Below are 27,285 nucleotides of genomic sequence, written 5' to 3'. Positions count from 1 at the left end.
TTTAAACAACGTTACACCTCATTTAGCAAGTGTTTCAGAGAAGTGTTTATTAACGTGGACACGCCTGTGTGCAATAGTAGAGTCGCGCAAGCAGAAATCTAATTTCTGGTCGTTAAATGTGACTACATTTCCCATCATCCATTTGGGGCGCGTCAATTTTCCTTATTCAGCTCCGTTTTCTTGACATGCAGCTGGATCAGTTGGATGGACGCTCCACTGCTCAGCAACGGTCTTGATTATTTTTCTTTATAATAATTGAGCTTTTCCTCAGAAATTTTCAAACAATTTCCTAAATCAAGTTTTTTGACATCTGCCTTTTTTAAACTTTTATGATATTGTGATCGTCCCAACTACGGATGAGTTGGATGAAATCATTTTAAAACGTGTATTTTGGGAAGTTTTTTTTTATTATTATTATTGTTATTATTTTCGCTTTTAAATCCCTCGTTGATTCACCTGGACGGACCGGAGTGAGTGGATGGGCTGAAGCTGTGTGAGCTCAGCAGCATCAGACTGTGGGTTTAGTTGGACAGAGGCTCCAGTGCCAACGCCTTTTCCCCCTTCTCTCTCTCTCTCTCTCTCTCTGCCTCTCCTCCGGCTGGGAAACTTCAGCTCACCGACCCAAGAGCTGCTGGACGGCGTTTCCCCTTCAGCTTCAGCCGATGAGCTGCTGAAATCACAATCCGACACTTAAGAAGTTGTTTGAGAGCAAAAAGAAAATGGGCTGCACGATCAGCGCCGAGGACAAAGCTGCGGTGGAGAGGAGTAAGATGATTGATAAAAACCTGCGAGAAGACAGAGAGAAATCCTCCAGAGAAGTGAAACTGCTTCTTCTCGGTATGATCTTTATTTCACTCACTCTTTTTTTAATGCATGTCATGACCAGATTGTGTGGGTACTTTTCACTCTTTTACTGAGGGACAGTTTTTCTTTTAGTTTGACTCCAAACACTCCTCCCCTCCTCCTTCTGTTAGTTTAAAGCAGCTGTGGCTCATCATTCGTCCTTCAGAAGTAAACCAGATGTGTGTGAAGTCCCTAGCTGTCTCACTGTTTTACTTTCTAATTGCTGAAAGGTAGGGAGTGCGTGCAGAGAAGAGACTACTTGTTGACAATTGTTATCATAAAGCATGCTGTATTGCATGCAGGTCTGTTTAACTTCAGTGTCTATAAACTTGAGAGATGAGCTGCAGGCAAATCCTGACCCTGGTCATTGTGCTATAGTTAAACAAAATAATAAAATTTCTTTATTGTCAGTACTATCAGTTTGAGGTGCTTTAAATAAATCGTAAAACTGTGACGCATATTTTTAGATAGTAAGCTACTACTGTACTGTTGTAATTTTTCCAGGTAAGTGCTGCTACAGGTTTAGTACGAGAAACATCACTATTATTATTTAACAGTCTGCCAGAATTTGTTTCAATTACTCGTTAAAACTCAGAGTTTACCATCACATTTAACAAAGAAAAGAAGCCAATCCTATTTTTACTTAAAGCTTCAATTAGTATATTAACATTTTTACTAATTAAAGCTGCTTTGCCGAAAATTTGCCTCCCCCTTCTGGCAGTGGGAGTAATTACAACAAACGCTGTCGTCTTCTTCTTCTTCTGGACCATAGACTGTGTATAAATATGGACAACGCATCCCCACTTCCTTGCATTGGCCAAACTGACGCTATTTTCTAGGGGGTACGGGCAGCGCCATCTTGCGACATTGGCGCCAGAGTCTGCACAGTACGGTCCGAGAGTGGAGCCACGCCCACACTTCCTCCAGGCTCACTCACGTCTTTGTTTAATTAATACTGCGCCTTGCTCTACCTCCACCAGTTACAAGGAAATGTTGGATTATAACACTGTACTCTCACAGGACAGCTTTACAGAGTGTCGGCATGGCAACTGGTAGTCGCAATTATGTCAAATCCGGTTTCTATAGCGTCAAATAACTCACTAAAACAAAACTTACCGAGAAAAGTGAGGCTTGAACATGCATCAACATTATAGTAACTACCAAAAGTGACAGAAACCATCCACTGACATGGAGGGGGTGGAGCTTATGACCTATACTGCAGCCAGTCTCCATCTCTACACTGTCTATGCTCTGAACGCAGACTTTCTTCTTTTCTTTCTGGAGCATCACAAACTTTTCTTGGATGCTTCCTATATTCTGTTTCATTCTCTTATTTCAGGTCTCTTGCAGCTATCCAAAATTCATAGAACCATAGTTACATTCGTAACTCTCGTTTTTACTCCGTAGACTCCGCCATACTCCTAGTTGCTATAGGTTGCTCACCTGTGGCAAAACATTTAATTCAGTGAGCATTGTGTGAATTTGTTTGTCAGGGTACTATAGCTTTAGGAGTGGAGAGTTATTCATCTAACTTGACTCTATCGTTTAACTGAACTTATTTTGGAATAGGTTTAGTTGAAGCAGATAGTTGTTATAGTGGACTTCAGGGAGGTCATCATCAGACCTCTTCTGAACATTTCAACATTAGATCATTGTACATAACTGGACAGACTGCTTGTATATTGACACTCTGTGGTTCAGCCACTGTGGGTGTGGACAGCACAGACGTGCCAAGGGGGATCATATTCACACAATCCAAACAGCACTCAACACCACAATGATATCAAAACTCCTGTTCTTTCCTAATCCTGTTTTGTAACCAGATAGGTGTTTATATTGGAGGTGCAACTCGTGATTATTTTTGTCATAGATTAATCTACCTTTCTAAATAATTGGTTTTGTTGTGTGAAATAATTCTTACACAATGTGATATACACTATTTAATGCAGCATTTATGCAAAACTTAAACAGAACCAGAGTTTACACTATTGGTGTAATGTCAGAGAAACTCCCCAGATTTATGTGAGATTCTGTGCCATCAGTTCTTTTCAGACATTTTCTGATCGGTTATAAAGTGGCCCATTTTCTATAGTGTTAACATAAACTGAAGTCAGTGACCTTCTGGTAAATTCCCACATTGCATGAAACCGCTCTTCTTTGAGCAAGTGTCTGACGGGGTAAACAGAGTCCTTCGTGTTTGTTGCACCCTTAAAAATGTACCTTTGAGGCCATATAGCTGGTACTGAATGCTTATCATTGTGTACTGCAATACAGTGAACTGAATTGTTGTGCTCCCTGATCACAAGAGCATGTATACTTACTGCTCTATTTCCTTACACAACGCAGGCTGAAAATATTCTTTATACCTGCACCAACTGATTTTTGACTTAGCCTTTCCAAAGACGTGTCCGCTTACACATACAGCAAATATGGAGGACACAATATTCACCGTCGTCTAGCTCTGTTTTATTCTCCTACATATCTCCTCAGGTTAATAACTGGCTCTTCACTCATTTAATGATCGAGTAGCTAGCCTCATAATTCCATATTGCACAGTAGGTTGTTGGATATTTTTTGTCAAAACTACAGAAATTACCCAAATAGAGAGATGATTGGGTCTTAAAATTAAAACAATGAGCTGAACAGACTATAATGATGAAATTTAGTGCCGTAGAGCTAAGAAGAACTAAAGAGCTCTTGGTTTGTCAGCGTAAGTGACCCCTACCATGAGCATACTGAAATGTTATTGATTAGAGCAGCTAACTGCATTTATAGTTCATCCGAAGCAGAAATTAAAATTAAAAATTCAAATCACCTGAAACTTCTTACAAGCATGTCTGGTATATTGAAGATCACAAATGAGAAATAGTTTAAAAAGGCAGCCGATGCAGAAATACCAATAACGGCCACTCGAGACAGTCTCTAAAAGTGAGATAATTTTGTGATCCTCGCTTTAAAATGCCCAACTTTACAGGAGAAATAAACATGTTAACAGCCTGGCTGAAAAACAGTTTTGCCCTGTAGCTACTGTACGAGGGTAATTTTTCATATAAGTCAATCGTTTACTTATAATTATTTCAAAACTTAAAGTTCCTCATAATTAAGGGTGTGGCCTCTGACAGGTGTTAAGCTTTGTGCCTCGATGTCACCCATCCTCCACTTTTTAATTAGCCAGCAGTTAGGTGGACTCAAGGACTGCCGAGATGGTGACAGCCGCTGCTAACTACATTGCGCTTCAAAACCCCTCTTCGTGAATCCTATGGGTGACGTCACAGAGGGTTTATCTTTATATACATCTTTATATACAGTCTATGGTGCAGTGTTATAATGCAATGATTTGTTGTCGTTTTTTTCACCTGAACTGTTAGAAAAGACTGAGAATAACAGGATGGAGGAATGCCGACATCTGGTGCTATTGAAATCAGGTGAAAATAAACCGTAAATCGACCGGCCAGACAATTTCAGTATGTTGTAAGTGTTTTCATTAGCCTGGTGTCATTATGTCCTATAATCCGATTAGAGCCGGCCCAGAAACATGTTACCAGAGTCGATGAGAGCACCGAGAATATAATTGGATGTAGCCTATGATTCAGAGGGAAGACATAATGCAGTATATTAATTCATGCAGAAGGACTTCCTGAAGGGATTGCGGCAGAGTGCGCTGACGATGTTAAGGGTGTGTGCCGGTCAAGGTCTGTCAAATGTCAATTAATTTGCCAATTATGATCACTGAGGAGCTGAATCGAGATGAGCGACGTGAAGGATGCGGTTGGATTGCTTTTGGAAAGACAAGTACAAAATGTGGAGTAAACTTTCCAGCTAATTTCAGTGGAGAGATTCAGAATTTGTGTTCAACCAAAGTGCCACTTAACATTTTCCACCAACAGCAGCCACAGCTACACTCACAGCTGATCAAGATTGAAATCAACAGCTTTTTTCCCTTGTTTGTGTGGTGGATCACATTTTTTAAAAAAGGTATTCCTCTCACAATGTAAATCAACATTCCCATCAGCTGGCTTCCTTCTAGGTTTTGCACAGATTCTTCTTGCACTTTGATCTAGAAGATATGGCCGAACAAAACTATACCAGTAAATGCACTTCCTACAATTTTCAACCCGCAACCAACAGCGAGGCTACTTTTTTTCAAAAAGTTTCCACTCTTATGTTGATGTACTGTTGTGTGAAAGGGGGATAAATCTTTGTTTTAGGCAATAAAGTCACATACATGTGGCTTTTGGATGCACTCGAATCCTACAAGCAACATGTCATTGTATGGAAACGTTCATTTTAAAAATCTGACCGCAGAGATTTTTCCAGGCAGTGCCGTTCACCCCCTGTCTGTGCAGGAACAAGCAAGTTATAGGGGAAAAACAAAGAGGAGTTCGGCTGCTGTTCTTTATTCAAAACCACAACGCTTTAGAGCCAATGCACCCTTCCAATGAAAATGCTCTCCTGATTGACCACAAACAGTGATTCATAAAAAAATCTGCATTTGAGATTCTTGTTAAATGAGGCTTGGTTTGGAGTCTGACTCCTGCGCTGGTTTGGACGATCGTGAAAGCCTTTGTACAGTTGGTTTGTGAATTGGCAGCAGGCCGCAGTTGATCGTCGGCCAAAAAATGCCATGAATGAAAGAACTGGTGGCCGACGGAACGGAGGAGAGGGATCAGCGGGGCTTGTCCTCTGCTATCTGTCTGTGTGATGAGTCGCGTAAATCTCTTTTGCTGCTGACAGATAACCAAAGAATTCACTGATTTAATTCTCGCTGGCCGGCCTTCTGAACACATTACTCTGCTCTGAGCCCGCTTGACAAAATTCATCTGCTAAGGATTCCTGCCTGGCAGTGGGAATGTGTCTCGCAACTTTTTGGGTTATCAGCAGCGTTAAGACAATGCATCCTTATTCTGAAATATGCTTCCACCGAGTCACCCATATTTCAAATTCCAGCGCCTGAAAACTCATTCATCCTGTGGTTTCTGATAATTACTGTGGTTACATTAAGCAAAAGGAGGCTCTAGCACCAGTATAAACTCAGCCCAGATGTTTATGGAAATAAGTTCTCACCAGTTGTCTGAGACGTCAAATGTTTAACATGTACACATTCCTTCGTGCCTCTTTAATTAAGCCCCAGCTATGAAAAATAGCTGAGTCCACAGTGAGTAAGCAGGTAGCACAGGGGCACCGGGCTGCTGCCAGTTTGTCCCAGAGGTGAGCAATTGTACTGCAGCCCAAAAAAGGGGTTTCTTTAAACGTCACTCATCGCTTTGTAGCTGACAGATGGTTGCTAGTGGACATTCAGGCCTCTGATTGCCTGTGTAACCCTCTTTAACGTTTTGCACTTGCAGTTATACAACCAGAATATAAAATACTACATGTGCATGGACGGAGCTAGCTCTTTTTGCCGTCACGGCTCTGAATTTGAAAATACCATCAACAACGCCGTTCCGTCTGGGTTCACTCCAAGCCTGCTATCAGCGCAATTAAGTGTTTCACATTAATTGTGATGGAAGCAAAGTCGTGTGAACATTTAAGGAACTCGGTGTTCGTGTCTTACGTCAATCAATCAGACAATCAGTCAGTCTCTTGTTCCCACATCGCTGCTTGGCTCTTCCTGTATTTTGGCCCCTTTAAGCAGAACAACAAGCTCACAAGGATATACATTTTTGATAACATACAAAAAAAAAAATGACTTGGTTGTCATGTCGGAAAATATACTCATGTGCTTTCTTGCAGAGTTAGATAAGACTGATACTATATTTTCATGGAAAAGTGAGAAAGAAGACTGGAAACTGTCCAAAGTCAACAAAGAGCCACGTAATCCCCTCTTTACAAGAACTGATGTGTACGAATACCACATTTGGGGAGTTTTAGATTACAGCATATTTTTTTCTCAAATGTTTGCCCTCGGGTGGGTCCTGTCAGGGCTAGCTCTGTCCCTTGTTTTCTGCCTTCATGCTAAGCTAATCAAAGCTGCTGCTGGCTCTGGCTTCGTATTAAATAGACAGATAGGAGCCATTCCTGTGCCTCTTGGCAAGAAACTAAACAAATATATGTCCTTAAAAGTCTCAAACTATTCCTTTAATATTTATAGATCTCCCCCAGAGCCAAGAAAAGTTATTTATAACTTGTCATCTCAGTTTAAAGCCAGCGGTTCGGTATAATAGAGACTGAGGCCACAAGATGTAGAAGTAAAACAAGAAGTATATTAAAATGAAAGGGTGCCATGTTTGGGGTGGTACGTAGGTATCGTTATTGATACATGTAGGTGTTGTTGACTCCTGCTTCACATTTACCTAGTTACAGAATTGAGAAAATAAAATGACTCAGATATAAGTCATCCATGATTCCAGTTATTGGCAGAGGTTTGTGTCACTGCTGCTTAAGACGTCCTTGTGTAACAATTTTTCTGGCTGGTTAAAAATAAAAAACATCCTCATGAGTACCTGAATTGATCGTGTCTGTCGTCATTAAAGAGGGTCCACTCCCACTCCCTGTGATTCTGTTATGAGAGAAACAAGAGATGATAAAAGGGAGGAATCATTCAGATCGATGAAGAGACACACAAAGGTTTTGTCAGTGATCTTTTGTTACGGAAAAAAAGCATGTGTTTTAATTTGATATATTTATATGTATATTTGTTTCTGTGCTGATTGAAAACTGGTTGATGCAGCTCCGGGTTGAATATGCAACAAAAGAAAACAGGCAGCCCAGCTTATTCGTCTCTGATCAGAGAGCTTGATGGTGTTGATACAAGGGGGAGGGAGTTTAAAAACTGCTGACAGACTCTTTAAATCATATTGTATGTTGTATTTTACGGCCTCTCTGCTCTCTAACACCCAGAACGGCGCGCTGTCTGGGATGGTCTCTGCAGTGGAAAAACACTGCCTCAGCCAGAAGCACGACAACTGTTTCCTGTTTGGTTGACTGTCGTGGAAGTGCTGTGAAGGTTGCTCGTGTAAAATTCTTTTCCTGCGCTCCGGGATTACAACATCGTTCACTGGAGTGGAGGCGTTGACTTCACTTGTGCCAGTCATCAGTTAATCATCTGACACAGATCCCAATCTCGTAAAATCCATGTTGCCAGCTCATCTCACAATTCACCGCTTGCCGTCATGTTCTCTCTGCTTCTGAATTATTGCCCTTTTAGGAATTATTTACACCCTCAGTGAATATATGGCTGTGAAGATTATTTTGCTGTTTATGCTTTCGGATCAAAATATTCACACATTTCACATTATTATTACCGGGGCGGCACCGTGGTGTGGTTATTAGCACTGAGGCCTTACAGCAAGAAGGTTCTGGGTTTAAATCCATCCACTGACTGGGATGGGATTAGGTTAATTGGTGATTCTAAACTGGCCATAGTGTGAGTGTGGTTGTCCGTCTCTCTGTGTTAGTCCTGCGATAGACTGGCGACGTGTCCAGGATGTACCCTGTCTCTCGCCCAATGACAGCTCCAGAGATAGGCTCCAGCCCCCCTTGCTACCCTCCACAGGACAAACGGTTACAGAAAATTAATAAATGAATTATTATTATTGGCAAATCGTAAGATTAAAATCTAACTGAAGTGTATTTGTAGGCACATGTTGCTTTTGAAGTAATCAACTGTTTGATTCCCAACTCTGAGGGGGTCATCCATGCCTCTTCTTTAAATCAGAAGCGACACAGGACATAATCTGTAATTAGACTCGTCAACACAGTGACGATGTATGATAAAACTGTCAAGCTGTACAAATCTGAAGCAATAAAATCTTTATAATAACTATAAAAACATTAATTTCTGACGACCCCACACACTGTGAGGAGGATGGCTGAGAACTGTTTGAGTCTTGGGGTCAGAAAGTCTCCAAAAATGCTGTCGGGTGGGTTGATTGGGAGGATTGCCAGAAGAAAAAAAAACCTCTGCTGTCATGCAAGAACAAATTTAAGTGTTTGCCGGACTTTACTTGGACTATCAATAGGACTGAGTTATATGGCTGGATGAGGCCAAAGTAGAGCTTTTTGGCAACTGACATCAAAGCTGGGTTTGGTGTAGACAGAATAATAGCCACACAGAAAAGCACCTCGTACCCTCTGTGAAGTGTGGTGGTGGGGCTTTGATGTTGTGGGGCTGTTTTTCTTCCAAAGGCCCTGGACATCTTGTTAGGGTACATGGTGTCATGGACTCCATCAGATAGCTGCAGTGAATGAAAAGCAAACAGCTTCTGCCATGAAATTGAAAATGGGCCATGGTTGAATTTTGCATCGGGGAAATGATCCGAAGCACAACATCCAACTTAAACCCCGTAGAGAATCAGACTAAAGGATCAGATATAGTCAAGATTGTGTAAGATTGTGAGGACAAACAATACAGACATGTTGTTGTGTCTTGTGTGAATAATTCTCGAGGCCACTGAACACATTTTACTGTCGGATGTTAACCTAGCTAAATGGTAAACATCTGATTCCTTCAGAAGACTCTGTTGTCTGTCTATTTCCTCTGATCAGCGTCAAATAGCCGAGTGCTGCATCAGATCATCGATCATTGCAGCGTGCTGGGGAGTACATCATGCCTGTGTGCTCTCCACAGGGCCCCACTTTAATGTCTGCAGTCGAATTTGTCACAGTGCAGCCTTCTATTGCTAGTTTTGACGCAAACATACTGCACACTGTATGAAGCATGATTAAATGAGTTCGGATTAAGTTCAGCCATTGTGAAAAGCCGATTTGATCCATTGTCCCTGGGAGACGGGTCTAAACTGTCGCTGCTGTGCTGCTTCCTGGTATGTTTGGCTCATACTGTCCTTCTGTTTCAGGTGCTGGGGAATCGGGGAAGAGCACAATAGTAAAGCAGATGAAGTGAGTTACAACTTTTATCACTGATGGCATTATATCAAACTCCTACTCCACCTTTTTTGTTAATTTTGTATTTCACTGATGAGATGCAGTCCCTCTTTTAGCTGCAGCCCTGTTGACCTAATCTTTGTGGAAGTGGGAGCCTCATTTTGCCGCTCTCAGGCAAAGAAGGAAGCCCCCTTATTTCATAACATGTCAAACAATGGCAACAGAGGCCAGTTGTAGCCTGGCAGGACCTGAATAGAGTCTCCCGGTTCCCACATTAGACATGCTGTATTCTCGCTGAAGCTCAAATTCCTGCACTAATGACAGCGTGAAATTTTCAAAAAAATTTAATTTGCCCCACATTTGCTGAAGCTGTTTGTCAAATATGTACGTGTTCTCCTGAAGCCTGTTTGGATTTTGTTTTCCGCTGCAGGATCATTCACGAAGATGGCTACTCAGAAGAGGAGTGCAAGCAATACAAGGTGGTGGTGTACAGCAACACCATCCAGTCCATCATGGCCATCATCAAGGCAATGGGCCAGTTAAAGATAGATTTTGGGGATGCTGCGCGGGCGGTAAGCCAATTCCACCCAGCCTTCATCAAACACTGAACACGCCACATCCTCGTTCATGGTATAAATCCCCACGGGAACGATTTTACAATGCCAGCTGTTATGGGTTTTGTCGCCAGGACGATGCCCGTCAGCTGTTTGCCCTGGCGAGCTCAGCGGAGGAAGGGGTGATGCCTGCAGAGCTGACTCGTGTCATTCGGAGGCTGTGGAGCGACGGAGGAGTTCAGGCCTGCTTCGATCGATCACGAGAGTATCAGCTCAACGACTCAGCTGCATAGTGAGGACACGCATTTCCTTATTTAATGAGCTCCACATGCCCAGAGATGATCAGCGACGGGATTTTTTAGATTTGATAGGATTACTTAATGTGTTGAATCAAGTCAAAACGTGTTTTGTTATCTTTGTTTTCCTCCTCAACTGTGACTAAGAGTGGTTTTACTCTTTTCCAGTCTTTAATATTTCCCTGGAACAAGAGGAAGGAAGGAAGGCGTGATGTGTCTTGTTCTTTGAGGTCATGTGTCGGCTTGTTGCACAGCTGATCGCATTCCTGTCAGAGGAAAGAAAGGGAGGAGAAAGTGACAACTGGGAAATAATTCAGTCCAGTTATTGTAGGAATCACTCGATTTGATTAAAGTGTCTTATGATGAGTGAAAAAATTGCTAAGAGAAGCGGTTTGAGCCAAATACAGACGCGTCACGCTGCAGATAAAGCACAAGATTTGTTGTTTCAATACCGTTTATTACACGCTCACCCTGAAAGAAAAAACAGAAAAAGCTTAGTGTGAAGGGCACGCGCGATCTTTGTTGTGAAAACAGCCGAGCTGTCATGACTCTGTGTGGACTTTGTCCACACTGGGACGAGAGAAACCAGTGGAGTTAGTCTGTTTTTACTCAACCCACAAGGAGCCAGTGTTTATCATCTACAAAAAGATGAGCCCATATTTAGTATCATTCTGTGGCGTCCTTAGAAGAGTTTATGCAGAACAGGCCCTCTACGTGACCAGACATGTCTGACAGACATTTCGTTGCTGTGCATCATACTAAGTCTCTGGGTCATTTTACCACGTTTTAATAAATGTAGCTGAATGTGCTGCACATTATATATTACTGTTATGAATGTGAACTGTACACGATGAGTGCATTTGCTCTCGGATCCTCTTCTTATATTATTTTTTTTTTCCTACACTCCAGCTACCTGAATGACTTGGACAGGATCTGCCAGCCGAACTACGTCCCGACTCAGCAGGACGTTCTGCGCACCCGTGTGAAGACCACTGGGATCGTGGAGACGCACTTCACCTTCAAAGATCTCTACTTCAAGTTAGTACATCCGCTCATGAAGTGCCCTGGCCTCAGGTGGGCTGTCGGTGTCATAAAAAACAAATTATTAAGCTGCACAGGCAGCTGGCGTCTGAGCTGGTTTACTGATTTGGCTGGCGTCAATGTAGATTAAGGGATCAAGAAAAATAAATAAAAATAAAAAATAAAAAAAAGGGAATCAGTGGCATAACACAAGCATTTGTTTTATGAAAAGTATTATTTTCTGATTATTTAAAACTATTTTAGTTTTAACAGTTAACATGCAAACCACTCCAAAGTAGCTACATCCTCTTATATCCATAATAATCCTTTTTTAGTGTTCTCCAACTAAAAAAGATTGAAAAATGTTATACTGCTGTTTGATGCACCTAACTCACAAATGCTGCTGGAATTCATCCAAACACGACCCACTTTTTTGAAGAACTTAATGTGATTGCATCTCTTTGGTTCTTTTACATTATTTTGTCCAGCGGCCCGTACTTACGAATATTGGTGAAACATTAACCGTAATAGCCTCCGGCTCCGTAACCACATAAACACGCTCAGGTCCTGGAAATGTGTAATCACGGGATTGGCGTTGAAGCACAGAGTGTCCTTTCATTTCATTTCTGTGTCAGATGAACAGCTCGGTATAGATTCAGTTCGCTCCTCAGCAGGGCCTCAGGTGGAGGCAGAGGCAGCAGACATAGACATGAGATTACAGAGTGAGGTCACCAGCGTGCCATGTGGATTTGTGTGTGTGCGCGTGTGTTTGCCCTTGATTTAAGAGCCTCATAAAACACTACATTTACATTAAAAACATATCGAGCACAGTCATTTGTGTGCAATTACTGAGCCCGTGTGTGCCCTCAGGATGTTTGATGTCGGGGGTCAGCGCTCGGAGAGGAAGAAGTGGATCCATTGTTTTGAGGGAGTCACAGCGATAATTTTCTGTGTAGCGCTCAGTGATTACGACCTCGTCTTGGCTGAGGATGAGGAGATGGTGAGTGATGGGGTTTTGGTATGCACATTTTTCTGCAAAGAAGTGTGGAGATAGACCTTTTTTTTTTTCATCTCATTTCATCTCAAAGCCAAAGCACTGTGACAACGAGCTAAGTATTACAGCATTGTCATTTTCATTAGAGCATTGTCACTGTGGGAATTTTAAGCGCTGCACTGAGTCTTTGCTTCAAGTCTTTGTGTTTACTGTTTTGTCACCAACCAGTGATGTGAGGTTTCCGAGCTCTTCACGGAGCCATGAAAGCATGGAACCTAAATGGAACTCGGCCTGTGACATGTCAAAGTGTCCTGTTAGGGTCACGTTCACATGCAGTATGTTATTTCCCCAGAACCGGATGCACGAGAGCATGAAGCTCTTTGACTCCATCTGCAACAACAAGTGGTTCACTCTAACCTCCATCATCCTCTTCCTCAACAAGAAGGACTTGTTTGAAGAGAAGATCAGCAGGAGTCCGCTCAATATCTGCTACCCCGAGTACTCTGGTGAGACAAACTCACTGCACTAGTGGTTTGTTGAACGTTTTACACGATACTGCCACTGTCGAGTGTTAGGGTTGATCAGAGGAAGTATTTATTTATCAGTCCGCTGCATCTGAACATTGGTTTCCTGTAAATGTGTGGTCGTGTCTTCTGTGTTTATTTTCCATAGGATTTAGTTTCTGCAGTCCACTTTTCTGCAGTCCACTTTTCAAGTTGTGGTTTGTGTTAAATAAGCTTTGAATATAAATCCTGTCATTATTATGTGCATGCTTGAACCACGTTTTTACTGGTTTCATGTGGACTTCATCCTCATATAGTAAACCTGTTTGAACCAGATAGTCTCTGTAACTTACCATAATTTTACATCACTTGTCAAGATCTGTTTTTAGATCTGAAACATAAGGGTTTGTGCTTTGGTTCATCTATTTGAACATGATAATCATCATCATTGACCTTGAAAGATCATCCGTAATTACGACTGCCTCTGTTTGCTTTTCCACTTTTGGTTTATAAAAAATGAGCACCAGATGTGTCCCACAGCAGAGGAAGTAAAATCTTGTGAAGAATAACAAATGAGTCCTGTGGTTCAAAACAGTGGAAAATATGCTTAAATTGGTCACGGATTAATGGCATCTTAATGGTTTGTTTTGGTCTGTTTAAGGCATCATACATAAAGTGGAGCTCCTCTCCAGAGATCATTAGAAGGTTGTTTCATGTAAGTTAGCCTCTCAGTCTAATTTCTCTTTTTTATTACTGACTTTGTTCTTGTAGGTGGACACTCGTATGAGGAGGCCGCCGCTTACATCCAGTGCCAGTTTGAAGATTTAAACAAGCGAAAGGACACCAAGGAGATCTACACCCACTTCACATGTGCCACAGACACCAAGAATGTGCAGTTTGTGTTTGACGCTGTCACCGACGTCATCATCAAGATCAACCTGAGGGAGATCGGGCTCTACTGAAGCTTCACCCACCCCATGCAGGTCAGCATGCTGACTTTCAGCTGTGCTGAACAGCTGTTCTAAACACATCAATGACCCAGACAAGATGTGGCCGCAAGAAGTCTGTTTTTGATTGTGGCATCTCCACATAGACGCAAGAGTCATGTCTCTTAAGTGATTTCACTCTTGATGACGTTAAGCCTGTTGCCATTTGGTCCAGAGTGGGTTTTAGAGTCATAATGTATCAGTATAATTTATATTGGAGGGTAACTTTGCAATAAAAGAGAAAACACTGCTTTCATGGCACATTGTGACACGTCACACTAGTTACGTCACAGATGTATTAATGATGGCTGCATTATTCTAAGTGATGCTTTTGTGTATGCCACTTTACTGTCATATCTTCACTTAAAGGGATCTGATCCATTGTTAATACACATGTGCTTTGCCCACTGTGACAGGTAAAAGTGTCTTAATTGCTGGGATAGGCTCCAGCCGCCCACGACCCTCTCAGGATAAGTGGTATTAGGCGATGGATGGTTTATTTCTTGACACATAAAAACACATAAATTACAATGAAAAATAAAACATTCTTGTTCCTGCCCCACTTGTACTAATGTGGACATAAAAGACATTCGTATCGAGCAGGTGGGCACGATACAGTGACCTATATCTTCTGGTCTAAGAATACATAAATTCAAAATAGCTATAGTTGAACAAACAGACATGCACGGCCAGACATCTCATTAGCTTTAAAAGGCTGCATACCCGATCTAGTAAAAAAAAGTCAAAAATGTGTCAAAACAAAGGTAGGTTTAGCAGTGATTGTCACATAAAATGCTAACAGTTTAGCTACTGACCTAGCATGCTAACATTAGCATGCTAAACGCTAAAAGACGAATATGTCGCGTTTAGAGTTTGCGCTAATTTCAGGATGTTTGTTTCATACATGTGAGTAGTCAGAAGTGTTGTGTTGATGGATTCAACATTTGTATTTTCTCTAACAGTAAACACTGACAAAGCTAACAGCCGAATTTTGCATTTCAGTATGTAGTTAACAATGACGTTTGCGTATGTTAGTTGACGTTAGTTTAAAATGCTAAAATAGTTTAGCTTTTGCTGGATTAGTAACATCTGTTAACGTGTGTGTGAGACAGTTGCTGCTAAATATTAGGAGAAAACGGAAGCACGTATTTGATGTAGTTTAAGCAGATTTAACCTATTTTATTTATCTATTTTTGGAAGAGCTAATGTATCTTGCTAACTGTGTGCATGCTAACATTACCATGATAAGTACACCGTGTAAGTGTGTAAAAATCAAAAGAGACATGATTATAAAGGTTTATTTCATGGTTTCAAGTGTTATAATTATAGCGAGCTGTAAGAGTACTTAATGTTTTTCCTTTTCCTTGCAGTTATCAGAAGAATCAGGACTTCTGGGATGTCTTGTCTGCAGAGGGCAAATTGGAAAGTAGGTGTTAGTAAGGACTAAGCTGTTGGCCATGGTGCATGCAGGACCTCAGTTGCACAAAATTTGGTTACCTGCGACTATGATCACCTTTGTCTTAATAGATATTAAGATGATGAGCGTTCTGGGAAGAAGTGGTGGAGGCTTGTGAAATGATCACTGTGAGTCCTGTCATATTTAAGATCTTTGCATCGTTCAGGCAGGCAAACCCTCTCAGACGTCTCTCACGTATTTATAGTTTGTCATCTGCACAAGGACCAAAACTGACCTGCCTGTTCATCAGATCCATCACTGCATTTCACAAGTGAAACTGTAAATTCTGCTCTGTTGTGTTGCGTCTTCTCTTAGCTCTGAGTCTGTATCACATTTATTTGCATTTGTTATATTTTATTTTAATTTTTACTTGCTGTTATATTGTCCCCTTTTTGGATGTGTGAATGCCATAACGTATGTATGGGACAGAGCTTGGTGTGAGCAGTTTTCTGTACAGTATATGATGTAACCATTTGAGCCTATTTAGCTAGAGTCTAATGAACTCACATCGCTGTGTAAGAAATCTTTGAGTTAAACTAGACCACAGTGTACTGAACAATATTTTTATTCTTGAGACACATCACTGCAAATCAGTTTGTGAAGGGACATCTTGATATTCATGTGTGTGTTGTTTTATTTTCATTGGACTTTAAACAAGACTAAAAAATATTCAATCGATGACGTTGAACATATGTTTTTCTTTCACATTAAATTTTAAACCCAGAGGATTTAAAGGAGTAGAGAAACATTTAAATATTAAAAGCTGGATTATAGTTTGATATGTAAAGCGGATCACACATAAAACTGAGGACGCTAGTTGCTGATATTTAAGTAGAGCACAGTTTGGGTTTGATCAGTCACTTCCTGCAAAGGGATGTCCTGACGACAGCATTTCCCAAAGGTTAAAAATGTACATATGCAGCTCACTTAAGCTTGAATTTGAGCTTCTGTATTGGGTTATTTTAACAATATTAAATGATGGCACAAAGCTGTCCGATCGTGCTTACGTCTTAAAACCAAAAACGCATGCAAACCTAATCGGGTGTTATCTTCTGTGGAGAAATATAAAGGTCTCATCCAAACAGTGCATGAAAGGAGGTCATTGAGAGTGGAAACAGTATTTTTAGACTTCAGCAACACATCTGTATGGTAGAGCTGAGTGCCCAATGTTTTCCAGCTGCTGCACACCACAGCTCACCAAACCGTCCTTCCCTGCTGTCTCTAGAAAGTAGTCCAACCACAAAATAAATTCAAGCTATGATCAACATGTTCACTGTCAGAGACAGTTTCTAATGCCTGAACCCAAAAATAATTTCCAGTTTACAGGGTATGGCCGGATGTTTTCTGTATTTTTCAATTATCAACAAATTTCAGACCAAAATAAAAATACCTAACAGCCTTCTCTATTTTGCCTTTGGTGATATTTGTTCCTGCTGAGGAAGATTTAAACAGGAAAGAAAAACAGTTTAAACAGATTTTTAGCTTAAAATTCAATGGTGAGGCTTACTGATGTGCTTTAAGTGAGATCTATAGGAATGGCTGCTCTGGTGTTTTGTGGGATTTGTTGATAATAGAAAATATACTTAATCTGTATTTTTAAACAGACTTAGTGCTTACGAAAGGGACTTGTTCCTAAAAAAAGCCTCTGTAATAGTCTGACATAACCACCTGTAAAGTTAATGGGTAAGTGGAAATACTCAGCGGACTTCACAGAAGAGAAGGTTGATGATAAAAAGCTGGTTTCTAAAAGACATTTAACTTTTAGCGCTAAAGGTTATAACATACCAAACCTTAGAAGAATCGTTATTAAATGAGACTAAATGAAGCTGAACTGGTCACTCAGATCTTACGATATAGCTCCTGTTATCAGCTCCAGACACGGTATACACTGTGGTTTGTCCTTGCTTGATGTCTCATTAATCTGTCCCTGGACAATCTTACCGTAAATCTCAACTTGCAGAATAATTACCGCTTTAATTTACGCTGCTGTCTCAGTTGGTTTATTGTTAATGAACTTCCACAGGCTGCTATTTCCCCTCTGACCAGAACAAGGAGCTTATATAACAGCAGCATTGTCCCCAACAAGTAACAGCCTGAGGCGGCCTGTCGAGCGTTTACAGCCCCGTTTCCCTAATGCAATATATATATATATATGTTGTTCAGTGAATTACACTGTCATTCTGCAGCACAGACACAAACACACACATGTGAAGTTAATGCATCTTTATTTCATGCCTCTACATGTCATAAGAAAGAATAAACTCGGTAGATTTTCATTCCCTGTTTTTAAAATACAGCATCATCCCTCTAGTGTTGCCCTCTCATATATTTCCATATGGTTTTATCTTTCAAAATATAATTAATTATCTACTCTTATGTACAAAGTTTCTCTACCATGTTTGACATTCTGAATTGAATACATTAACACTATTTAGATCAAATACATGTACAATTTGGTTTTGCGATCTGGATATACTGAAAGCGCTGGAAATATCTGTGATATTTTCTCAGAAACTTTTTACAGTTTAAATATCAAGACCACAGAGACTACCGTACTCAAAAAACAAAAACAAGGTTGCGATGTTGCTATTCAAAATATTAATATTTTCCTCAGATTTATTGTTTTATTCACAACACAGTAGTCAAAGGAAAGCGGTGAGGATCGAACTATTTCATCTTCTTACATTCGAACCAGCAGTTTTTGGTGTGAAGAAGTACTGTATTTGTAGAAAGTTGTATGTCCACAGCGCTGACATGGTGACTTGATAGTTGTTTCAACCCAGCTGGACATTGCACTGTGTTGCAGGGATGCACTGTTGGAGATGGTGAGGTGCTAGGCGCAGTCAAGGACCAGGGCTTGGCATTGGAGCGGTGGCATAGAGACAACGATCTGCAGACCCTCCGTGCTCCATCAGTACACTTCTTAGTTAATGCCAATGTGTGAGGGGTTAAGGTAGGAAAGGACGTTCTGCAAAGTAGAGAAAGTAAGAAATGATCAAACATGTCTAAATCATAAAACAAATTTGAGAAATAATCAAATTCCAAATCTTTTTCATGGCTAAAATTTTCTGCATCTTTGGGAGGAGCAAATCACTACAGAGACTGTTCTCATTATCTGCCTCTTCACCGTACTCCTGAAGGGTCTAAACTGCCCGGTTTGAGTTTGTGTTCGCTCATGTTACGGCCAGATGTTGTTGCTTGGCAACGTAGGCTGGCCAGACATGATTTGCTGTCTGAGGGTTAAATTGAATTGGCAGGGGTCTGCCTCATCTGGACCCTATCAACACAGTCCCTAGGAGTAATGCACTGTGGTCACCTCTTTTCACTCTGGAACTGCTTAGAAAAGACCGCAATCTTTAAGGTTTTCTTTGATGATGATGTCTGTCACAGCGTTGAACACGATCTCGACGTTCTTTGTGTCTGTGGCACAGGTCAGGTGGCAGTAGATTTCTTTCACACCCTTCTTCATGTTCAGCTCCATGAACTGCGTCTTGATGTAGCTGCTGGCGTCGTCGTATGTGTTGGGGCCTAAAAGGAATCAGGTTGGAGAAAATTCATGAGAAGGTTCATAAACAGATTTACAGTTTTATTGTCAGGATTCATCTTTCATTTTGTCTTAGCAATTTAAGACACGAAGAAATATCAGCCTTTGTTTCTATTTATTTCCAGTCCTATTGACTAATTAATTCGGTTTCAAATTAATCTGAGCCTTGTTAATCAGCGCCTTGTTGGGATGTGGGATCCACTCTCACTGTATGCCTGGCCCACTACTTCTGTTGCTACCACAAACTTGTCATGCAGCTGGAATAACTCAGAATCAAGAACACCTCACCGTCATAGTCTGGGAAGCAGATGCTCAGATGAACTTTCTTGATCTTCTCTTCAAAGAGATCCTTCTTGTTGAGGAAAAGCACGATGGAGGTCAGTGCAAAGAACCTGTGGTTGCAGATACTGTTGAATAGATGGAGGGACTCGTGCATGCGGTTCTGAAACGTTCAGAGAGGATCACAGAGTTACTCAGTGATAAGTGCTTTTTTTTAATGCTTCGTGATAAGGTAGAGGGGGTTGCAACTCACCACTTCATCGTCCTCTACGAGCACCATGTCGTATGCACTGAGAGCTCCGCAAAAGATGATGCAGGTCACACCCTCGAAACAATGGATCCACTTCTTTCTCTCTGACCTCTGACCGCCCACATCAAACATTCTGTTCACCACAGAAAATCAGAGTGTCAGTAAGTGTCTGGATGCAACAGTGCTGTAAGGTTTGGTCAGTTCCCTTGTGCCTCACCTGAAGTACAACTCTTTGCAGGAGAACTGTTCTTCAATGATACCAGTTGTTTTGACTCGAGATCGCAGCACATCCTGCTCAGAGGGGAGGTACTCCGGTTTGCAGATTCGGTCCAATTCATTGAGGTAGCTGAGGATGTCAGAACAGATAGTACAACAGTCAGGCTTCGCATTTAATATACTCATAAAATCCTCTAAGTGGCCTGCCTCTTTAGTTTGACATGTAAACCCTGGGCTTTATCAGTGCCATTAGAAGACATGGACTCACTATCCAGCAGAGTCATTGAGCTGGAACTCAGCAGCTCTCTCAAAGCCGGCCTGCACGCCAGAGTCTTTCCACAGCTTCTGGATGCAATCAGCCAGCTCAGGAGGCATCGTGCCTTCTTCAATGGAGTCTGACAAGTTCTGCAGCTTCTGTGCATCCTCCTGTGGTTTCATGCACACAGAACAAAGATCCATCAGCACTGACACAGTAAGAGTCCTATTTATAGTATGGTTTTATGTCACTGAAAATGAACTCGACTAGTTAATCATGTCTGTTGTTCATCGTTTAAGTGTAATGTGAGACCTGTCCAGAGGGTGAGCCAAAATCAATGCCAAGCATCTCCATGCCTCTGATGATAGCCAGAGCAGACTGCAGGATGTTGCCATAGATGACGGCTCTAAACTCCATTTGTTCCTCTTTTGTGTAACCACCTTGATGCAGAATCCTGTTCACAGGCAGAAGAGAAGAGGGAAAGTGTTTTAGTTCAGGAAAAAGCTTTGGGAGACTTTACTGCATTAATCCTCTGCTTGGCTGAACAGGTTTTCATTGATGTATCCACAGTCTACAGAGTAGTCGAGACATTTCTGTAAATAAATTAATAGCACTATAAGCTCAGTTTGAGAGTTTGGACAGTTCACATATGAAGTGGAGCTAGTTCACAGTGCCACCCTGTGGAGTGTTTCTGACCTCGCTTAACTCAGAGTTAAACTCTGCACAAAACAAGTGCTGACAAATCGGTAAGCGGATGTGTGCTTAGTTGACCTTTTGTAAAGGGCTTCACCGCAAGTGAAACAGACAGAGATGAGGGAGCTTTGGCCTGATGGCTGTACGTCTGACCAATGAGATTAAAAAAACTTATATCTGCACTGTTGTTGCTTATCACAAAAACACTTATTTTAATACTTACTTCATTTGTTTAACAATGGTGCTTTTCCCTGACTCACCAGCACCTGGAAGAAAAGACAAAGGTTAGTACTGACTGACTGTGTAAGCAGCCAAAGAATGTGCTTTGATGAGGCAGTCACTTTAAAGGACCCACAAGGACAAACTGGAAGATTCATCCTCAATTAGTATCAGTTTGGGTAGTTTTAGATATCTGCCTTCATCACAAGAAACCAAACACATTTGATTCAGGCAATTTAAACGTCAGTAAAGGCTGCCTAACATTTTTAACATGTTTTATAATCGGCTTGGCTATTTCTTGTCCACATCTGTGTGAGCAGATGTTAGTCAGTATTCTGTAAACCTGCACAGACGCAGGTGCTAGTTCATTGTACCGGATTTAAATATATGACACATGCAAACAAAGATTTGCAAAACTGAGTCGTAAAAAATGAAAAGAGAGAGAAAGACTATGCACAGAATAGTAGTCAGATCAGAGTGACATAATATACTAAATGTGAATGCTAAATATACCGAGATATAGTCAAGAACAGTGCGGCTCAGTGTAGGACTGGAGATGAAAGTCAGATTGGTTATGTGAAGGTTGTGCGTGTGAGGAAAGACTTCAACGTGAGCACTGACTTCTCATAAGACTCACTTTCATATGGTCTACATCATATAAAGTTCTCTCAGGGGTTCTGGTTCCCAGTTTCATGTGAAGCCTTGTGATTCTTCAGTAGAGGATGATACTGTAAACTAGCCAAAGGCGCCGCAAACAGGAACAACTTAATCTCTTCGCAACAGAACAACTAAATATGTTTTTAGTTGCTATGCTATAAAGTTTACTTATTTGGTCTTTCATAATTCTTCCCTGTGAATTTTACATCTCAGAAACCTCAAAGATAATAATCTGGACAGAAATGTGTCTAGGGGACAACTTCTGAACAGAATGACCGTTCAGTGACCACACACATGCGTCATGTGTTGTGTTTATAGGTATAATTGAAGTAACAGAATTGGATAGCTGAAGTAAAGCTTCCAGGCAGATCAGGCTCTCTGCAGCACTGTAAGCCAACTCTGGCCAGAAGGAGTTTATTGCGTCACACGGTGACCAAAGCTGACTGTCCTGCTCTCACTGGAGCCCCATTAAGCCCCATCCACAGACTTAATGCTGAGCGTTTAAACACCTCAAGCCTTCACTCATGTGGCCTCATCCGCCCCTGACAGGGAAAAAGTATTGGTTTTCCCCTGCTAGCAGTCATTAAGTAAGTCAATAATGATCTTGCTTTGCTAATTGCCGAAGTGATGAGTATCAAGATGGGAGCTTTAGAGATTTAATAAGGACTGCTTTCATTGCCTCTGGGGGTCATTTCTTCCCCTCATGCTTAAATCCGCCTTCAGGTCTTGCAGTGTTGTAAAGTTTAAGCTATGCATATCTATTAAACTGCATAATCTTTTCAAATTAAACTAGTGCTAACGTTGCAGACAACAATATTTGATTTGCATGCAAGCTGTAGGTAGATATTTCTTGAACCATCTCAGTTAACACAACTGGAGAACATCCTGTTGTTGTTGTTGTGTGCCGATTATAATATAGATTTAGTGAAGTGTGAAGATCTGCAGTGCAACACGTTGAGGCTGTCACCAGTGGTTATCTTACCGGCTTGTGTGCTTGCAGAGGAGTAAACTGCAAGCGTGTTTAGTTCAAATACAAACCTGTGGCTATTTCTGGCTGCCTTCTTAACTTTAATGACTCTATCTTACTCTTTCTGATTCATCATACAGGAAGCCGCAGGGGAAACAACTCCTCTGTAAATGTAGTGAAAGTAAATATTGAGACTTTGAATAGTGTTTCAGATGCAGAATGCACTGACTCAAAAGGTAAAGTGTCATAAAATTAAAATAACCACAGCTATGAGGTGCAATAATGAACTATTATATGTTTAATCGTAAATTTAAGTTTTTGTGACATGTGCAACAGCACTGAAAACATAAAAGCCGTATTAATTAAGATGTTTCGCTTGTATTTTCATAACAATATGACACTGTGAAGGATATATTGTTATAACTTGCCAAAACCCATTTTGTACGTTATATCTGAGTTTAGGTTTGACAGAAACCTCACCAAGTGGATCTGCACTAAACCTGTTAGCTAATCGGATTGACATATCACTGCTGGGTCGCGGTTCACTTAGACCGAAGGCTGTGATCTTTTAAGCAGCAGTGTCCTTCCATCAGAATTGAAAAGTCATTCTTAGATGTAAATTTAACCAACACTTTTCTCATTCAGTATAGCCGTTAAACGTTTGCAGCACTTTTATGTTTGCAACTTTCATGCAACTCTGACTTCTGCACATTTTTGAGAGTAATGTTGGAACATATTTCTTAGTGGCATAAGTCCGGCTAGTCGTTGTGCAGTATTCATATTTTATATAAATGAGTAAACATGGAAATCTACTCATAAAGTTTTGTCTGTACTCCTGTTTTATTTTGGCTGTACTCCTGTTAGGATAATTGTTTTTTAAATATCCTGCACTGTAAATGAATCCTCTAAGTGTTCTCTTTTTGTCCGAGCTTCATCAGATCTGTAGACTAAATGCGCCACCTGCAAGCGTATCTCTCTTGTTTCTCTCCGCTGCTGTAATCTCACTGATGCATAAGCTTAAACACGCCTCGTATCTTTCTAATAAACTAATGTAGGGTTTTATCCAGAAATAAATCATTGGCACGTGTTGTAAATCCATTGGGCATACTGCGTCTTACATCTTAGTAAGCGGTGAGCAGATGTGCTGAGCAGCTTAACGCCACCTCAGATGAAAATCAATCAATAATCTATCTTTACTTGATTATTACAAATGTGTTAGTTTCCCAGGTTTGGTAATGAAATGTCACATGGATTTCCAGTTTCCATGGTGAAAATTAAAACCAGTTGCTTTTTTCAGTTCAATGAAAAAACATCAATGAAACTGATATTTTTACACTTTTTTATTTTATCCTGTTTTGACTGTCGGCTCACTACAAGACTCCTGATTCACTTTACAGACTAGAACCTGCACAGAAAGTTTTGTCAAGTCACTGATAAGAAAGTTTGAATTTGGTTTTAACTGAATTTTAAATTTTAAATTGACACCTGTTGATCTGAGCACTTTGCATCACCTGCAGTCTGGGAAAACAAGAATCCACACTAAGAATCCACTGAAGAATCCACTTACCAAGCAATAATAGCTTGACTGTTTTAGACTCCTTATCAGCATCTTCTTGAAGTTGTTTTTCTAACTCCTTCGACTTTTTGTCCTCGGCGCTGGCTCCTGCACCCATGCTTTCTTCCTCCGCAAACTCAAGATCCTCGAGGATGGAAATTTTGACGGTTCTCTGTGAGCAGCTGCAAAGAATCTGGGTGCAGCACTAATCGTGCTGAAAGGCGATTTCCGAGCGGAAGAAGATTGGGAGGGAGGTGCTTGAGCTCTCCTGTCCTTTTTCGATTAGATCGGGCCCTTGCAAGGATCAAATCAGTTTACCAGCTCACCGCCAGAGATCCTCCCTTTAATTCCTTGTGCTTAAACCCTGATTTAGGAGGTGCCTCTTCCTGATTGGCCAGTCAATCCAATTAGTCTAATGGGGCCAATAGTGAATGATGTAAAGAAAAGTAGAAAATAGACACACTCATATATTGGGGTGCTGTGAAAACCATTGATATCTGAAGTTTTTAAAGCTTGATTTGATTTGATTTGATGTGGACATACCAATGCACATACTGTGTCCACACAAATATATAATACAATGATAAAGTCTGACCAGACAAGGACCCTGCTTTGATCAAATCACTGTCCATTTCAGTGAATGTGTGGGTTGGACTGGGTGTAGGAGTTGCTCCTTTCATCTATACTGTATTTTCTGCCTGTTGGACTCTTGACTTTGGTGTCGGTCACGTGGACAAAGCGGGGAGAGAAGCATTAAGTTCTTATAAACTCCTTACAGTTAAGACGTTTAAATCCCAGGTGGTGCGTCTCCTGCCAAATAAAGCAACTGTCACTGCGCTGTGCCATTCAAGGGGGTCTCAGCGATAATACGACCTAAATGTGAATCGCGAGTTACATAATCTTACACCCTTAAAAGCCCCTCAAAAATACTCAATATTATGAAGAGGACGTTAGGTAAGCACGCTGTTGCAGGATTGGAAGAATTGATCTGTGAACATGGGTTAATGACTGGAGGTCAGTGGGCCTTGTCTGTCCCCGCCCTGCCTGAATTAGACCTTAAACTAACATACTATATCTGTGGTTACTAATACAGGTTAAAAATGCTGTCCTGAAAAAATGCATCAGAACAGAGTGTTTAAATTTTTTTTATAATGTGCAATGTGCCTAAAAAGAAAAGCTGATTTACTTGCTCTGCATTTGCAGCGTTTGTTTTCAAGTGTTTTTTAACTTTTAACCTATGAAACAAAGCTATAACAAAGGCATTGTGACCTGTTGAGTTTTCTTGAAGATGTTTTATCATTTATTTAAGTAGCTTTGTCCGTTCTAAATGGCTGGTGGGGAGTTAATGTTTTTATTTGACTCTGTTAACAACCGGATGCTCACCTGTAACTGGAGGAATTTGTTTTCCTCATGTTTTTTCTCCCACGACCCATCTAGGAAAAAAATGGAGATGAAACTTTGTGGGTACAGATGTTGAGACCGTGTTGTGCACGGCTCATAATTGACGTCTCAGTCCACCTCGGCTGTTCAGAGGTTTTTGCGATTTTACATAAATGGCATCTTTTACTCCTCTTTCAAACCGTCTGTCTTCTCTGGCTAGAATACGTTCATTGTTGTCCTCAAAAGAGTGTCTCTTATCCTTCAGGTGGAGGTGGACTTGCTGAGTCCTGACCTTAAGGACAGTCTCTCCTGTGGTTTTTATATTTTGTCTGCTATTTCCCTGTGGAGATTAATTAGTTTTCCCATTCTGATGTATTAAATCCTATTTGGAGACTGACTATTAACAGTCTGACTATCTATGTGCATGTATAATTTAAGAAAAGAAAATAGGTGTCATAATAAGTATGATGCTGGATTTGTCAGTATTTACATTTCAGACTGTACTAAAGCCCTTTAAACGCTCCTATATACTGGAGCCAATAAGAGGCGACGGTATTTCCTCATTATTGCATCTGATTCGTTTGACTGAGACGTCAAACATCAGGAAGTCCTTATAGCTTCAACACAATAGAGAGCTATATTAATAAAACCAGTATGTTATGTGGTGACAAGTATGCTGACATAGAAATGTCTCCTTATTAGTGTAATTGATGTCCTCTGATTAATTTAAACGACAGTATAATGTCTGTGGCTCAGACATCTGCATCACGTCATGAGGTTAATCAAATAAAAGACAAACCGGGGCTGATCTGACTGAACTAGATGGAGATAAATGGATTTCTGTCAACGTTGCATACTCTCTGCTTAAAATCACAACTTAGTCTGTTGGTTTATTGTAGGTGAAGCAGGTTTAGCACAACTCGGACAGTCAAAGGTCCAGTTTTAGTGACGTCAGGGTCAAATAGGCTCAGCAGGCAGCTAAAGGATTGACAGAGTAGGCCCTCTGAAAAAAAAAAAAAAAAAAAACTGACACGTGAATGATGGTGAAAACGGGAGAAAAATCTCACAGGAAGTTTTAGACAGGATGACTAATTCATAAAATGTTCCTTTTATGAATTGTGTTGTGAAGTGAAATATGATCTGTCCAAATAGTGTGTAGTTTCATTAATAGCTTTGTAAAAACAGCAACTCCAGTTATAAACTCCGCTTGTTGCACATTTTCCACAATCAGCTGCTCTTTCCCCGTCATGCTGCCTCAGCATCATGTCAGAGTGCCTGGTTCTGTCCCAAAATACTTAGCACTGCCCAACCTCGTGTGGTGCTAACTGCCTGGTTAGCAGCAGAGCTATTGAGGGCTAAATCCGCTGGAGCTGCGTCCAAGCGGGCTAATCGCGGGAGCACATCTAGCAATGGCGGCCAATCCCATTAGGCTGTGGATGGTGTTGCCCCGCTTTGTGTTCAGTCCCTGCGTCTCTGATCTGTTGACGAGATTACTCACAGAGCCTCAGATCAACCGAGAGACAGCGGCTTAACACATCTTCTTTTTGGTGTGATTGAGAGCAGAGTAACAAGCAATGTTACATGTAATGTCTGGGTTAGTCAAGATACAGTAGAGTCTGTGTTGACAACAGCTGTAAATAATTGTCACTCAATTTATATGCAGTCATGCACAAGAATGTGTTAATTATCCCGCTTATATCTGAGGTTTCAGTGTGGGTGGCAGATAACTGACCTGACCTTTGTACGTCTAAAACTTTTGGTGAAATCTCACAACCGTGTCATTTGTTTTTGATG

General features: G+C 41.0%; 2 protein-coding genes across 3 annotated transcripts; one reads left to right on the top strand and one right to left on the bottom strand.

Annotated features, from left to right (window-relative positions):
* Positions 1-212: 212 nt before the first annotated feature.
* gnai3 (guanine nucleotide binding protein (G protein), alpha inhibiting activity polypeptide 3) lies at positions 213-17,448 on the top strand. The gene is made up of 9 exons (XM_084554160.1): positions 213-837; positions 9,639-9,681; positions 10,097-10,238; positions 10,355-10,512; positions 11,426-11,554; positions 12,407-12,536; positions 12,883-13,036; positions 13,805-14,016; positions 15,390-17,448. Exons 1-8 carry the CDS (start codon positions 720-722, stop codon positions 13,993-13,995), a joined length of 1,065 nt encoding a protein of 354 aa, XP_084410286.1. The 5' UTR covers positions 213-719; the 3' UTR covers positions 13,996-14,016; positions 15,390-17,448.
* gnat2 (guanine nucleotide binding protein (G protein), alpha transducing activity polypeptide 2) lies at positions 17,441-27,033 on the bottom strand. 2 transcript variants are annotated; one of them, XM_084554162.1, is made up of 9 exons: positions 24,124-27,033; positions 20,937-20,979; positions 20,333-20,474; positions 20,033-20,190; positions 19,766-19,894; positions 19,552-19,681; positions 19,308-19,461; positions 18,792-19,003; positions 17,441-18,443 (listed from the first exon to the last, which is right to left on the bottom strand). In XM_084554162.1, exons 1-8 carry the CDS (start codon positions 24,227-24,229, stop codon positions 18,813-18,815), a joined length of 1,053 nt encoding a protein of 350 aa, XP_084410288.1. In that variant the 5' UTR covers positions 24,230-27,033; the 3' UTR covers positions 17,441-18,443; positions 18,792-18,812. The 2 variants fall into 2 exon arrangements, with proteins under 2 accessions (XP_084410288.1, XP_084410287.1); XM_084554161.1 differs by having other exon boundaries at positions 17,441-19,003.
* Between the last annotated feature and the right edge of the window lie 252 nt (positions 27,034-27,285).

Source organism: Chelon labrosus (genome assembly GCF_963514085.1).
Source record: "Chelon labrosus genome assembly, chromosome: 10".
Taxonomy (NCBI): domain Eukaryota; kingdom Metazoa; phylum Chordata; class Actinopteri; order Mugiliformes; family Mugilidae; genus Chelon; species Chelon labrosus.
This window is presented reverse-complemented; position numbering and strand designations above follow the sequence as displayed.

Coding starts and splice junctions, on each gene's coding strand:
- gnai3 (XM_084554160.1), top strand. CDS start 720: ATGGGCTGCACGATCAGCGCCGAGGACAAAGCTGCGGTGGAGAGGAGT. Junction 10,239..10,354: donor TTGGGGATGCTGCGCGGGCG/GTAAGCCAATTC, acceptor TTTTGTCGCCAG/GACGATGCCCGTCAGCTGTT. Junction 12,537..12,882: donor TGGCTGAGGATGAGGAGATG/GTGAGTGATGGG, acceptor TTATTTCCCCAG/AACCGGATGCACGAGAGCAT.
- gnat2 (XM_084554161.1), bottom strand. CDS start 24,229: ATGGGTGCAGGAGCCAGCGCCGAGGACAAAAAGTCGAAGGAGTTAGAA. Junction 19,895..20,032: donor CTCAATGACTCTGCTGGATA/GTGAGTCCATGT, acceptor TGACATCCTCAG/CTACCTCAATGAATTGGACC. Junction 19,462..19,551: donor TCGTAGAGGACGATGAAGTG/GTGAGTTGCAAC, acceptor TGAACGTTTCAG/AACCGCATGCACGAGTCCCT.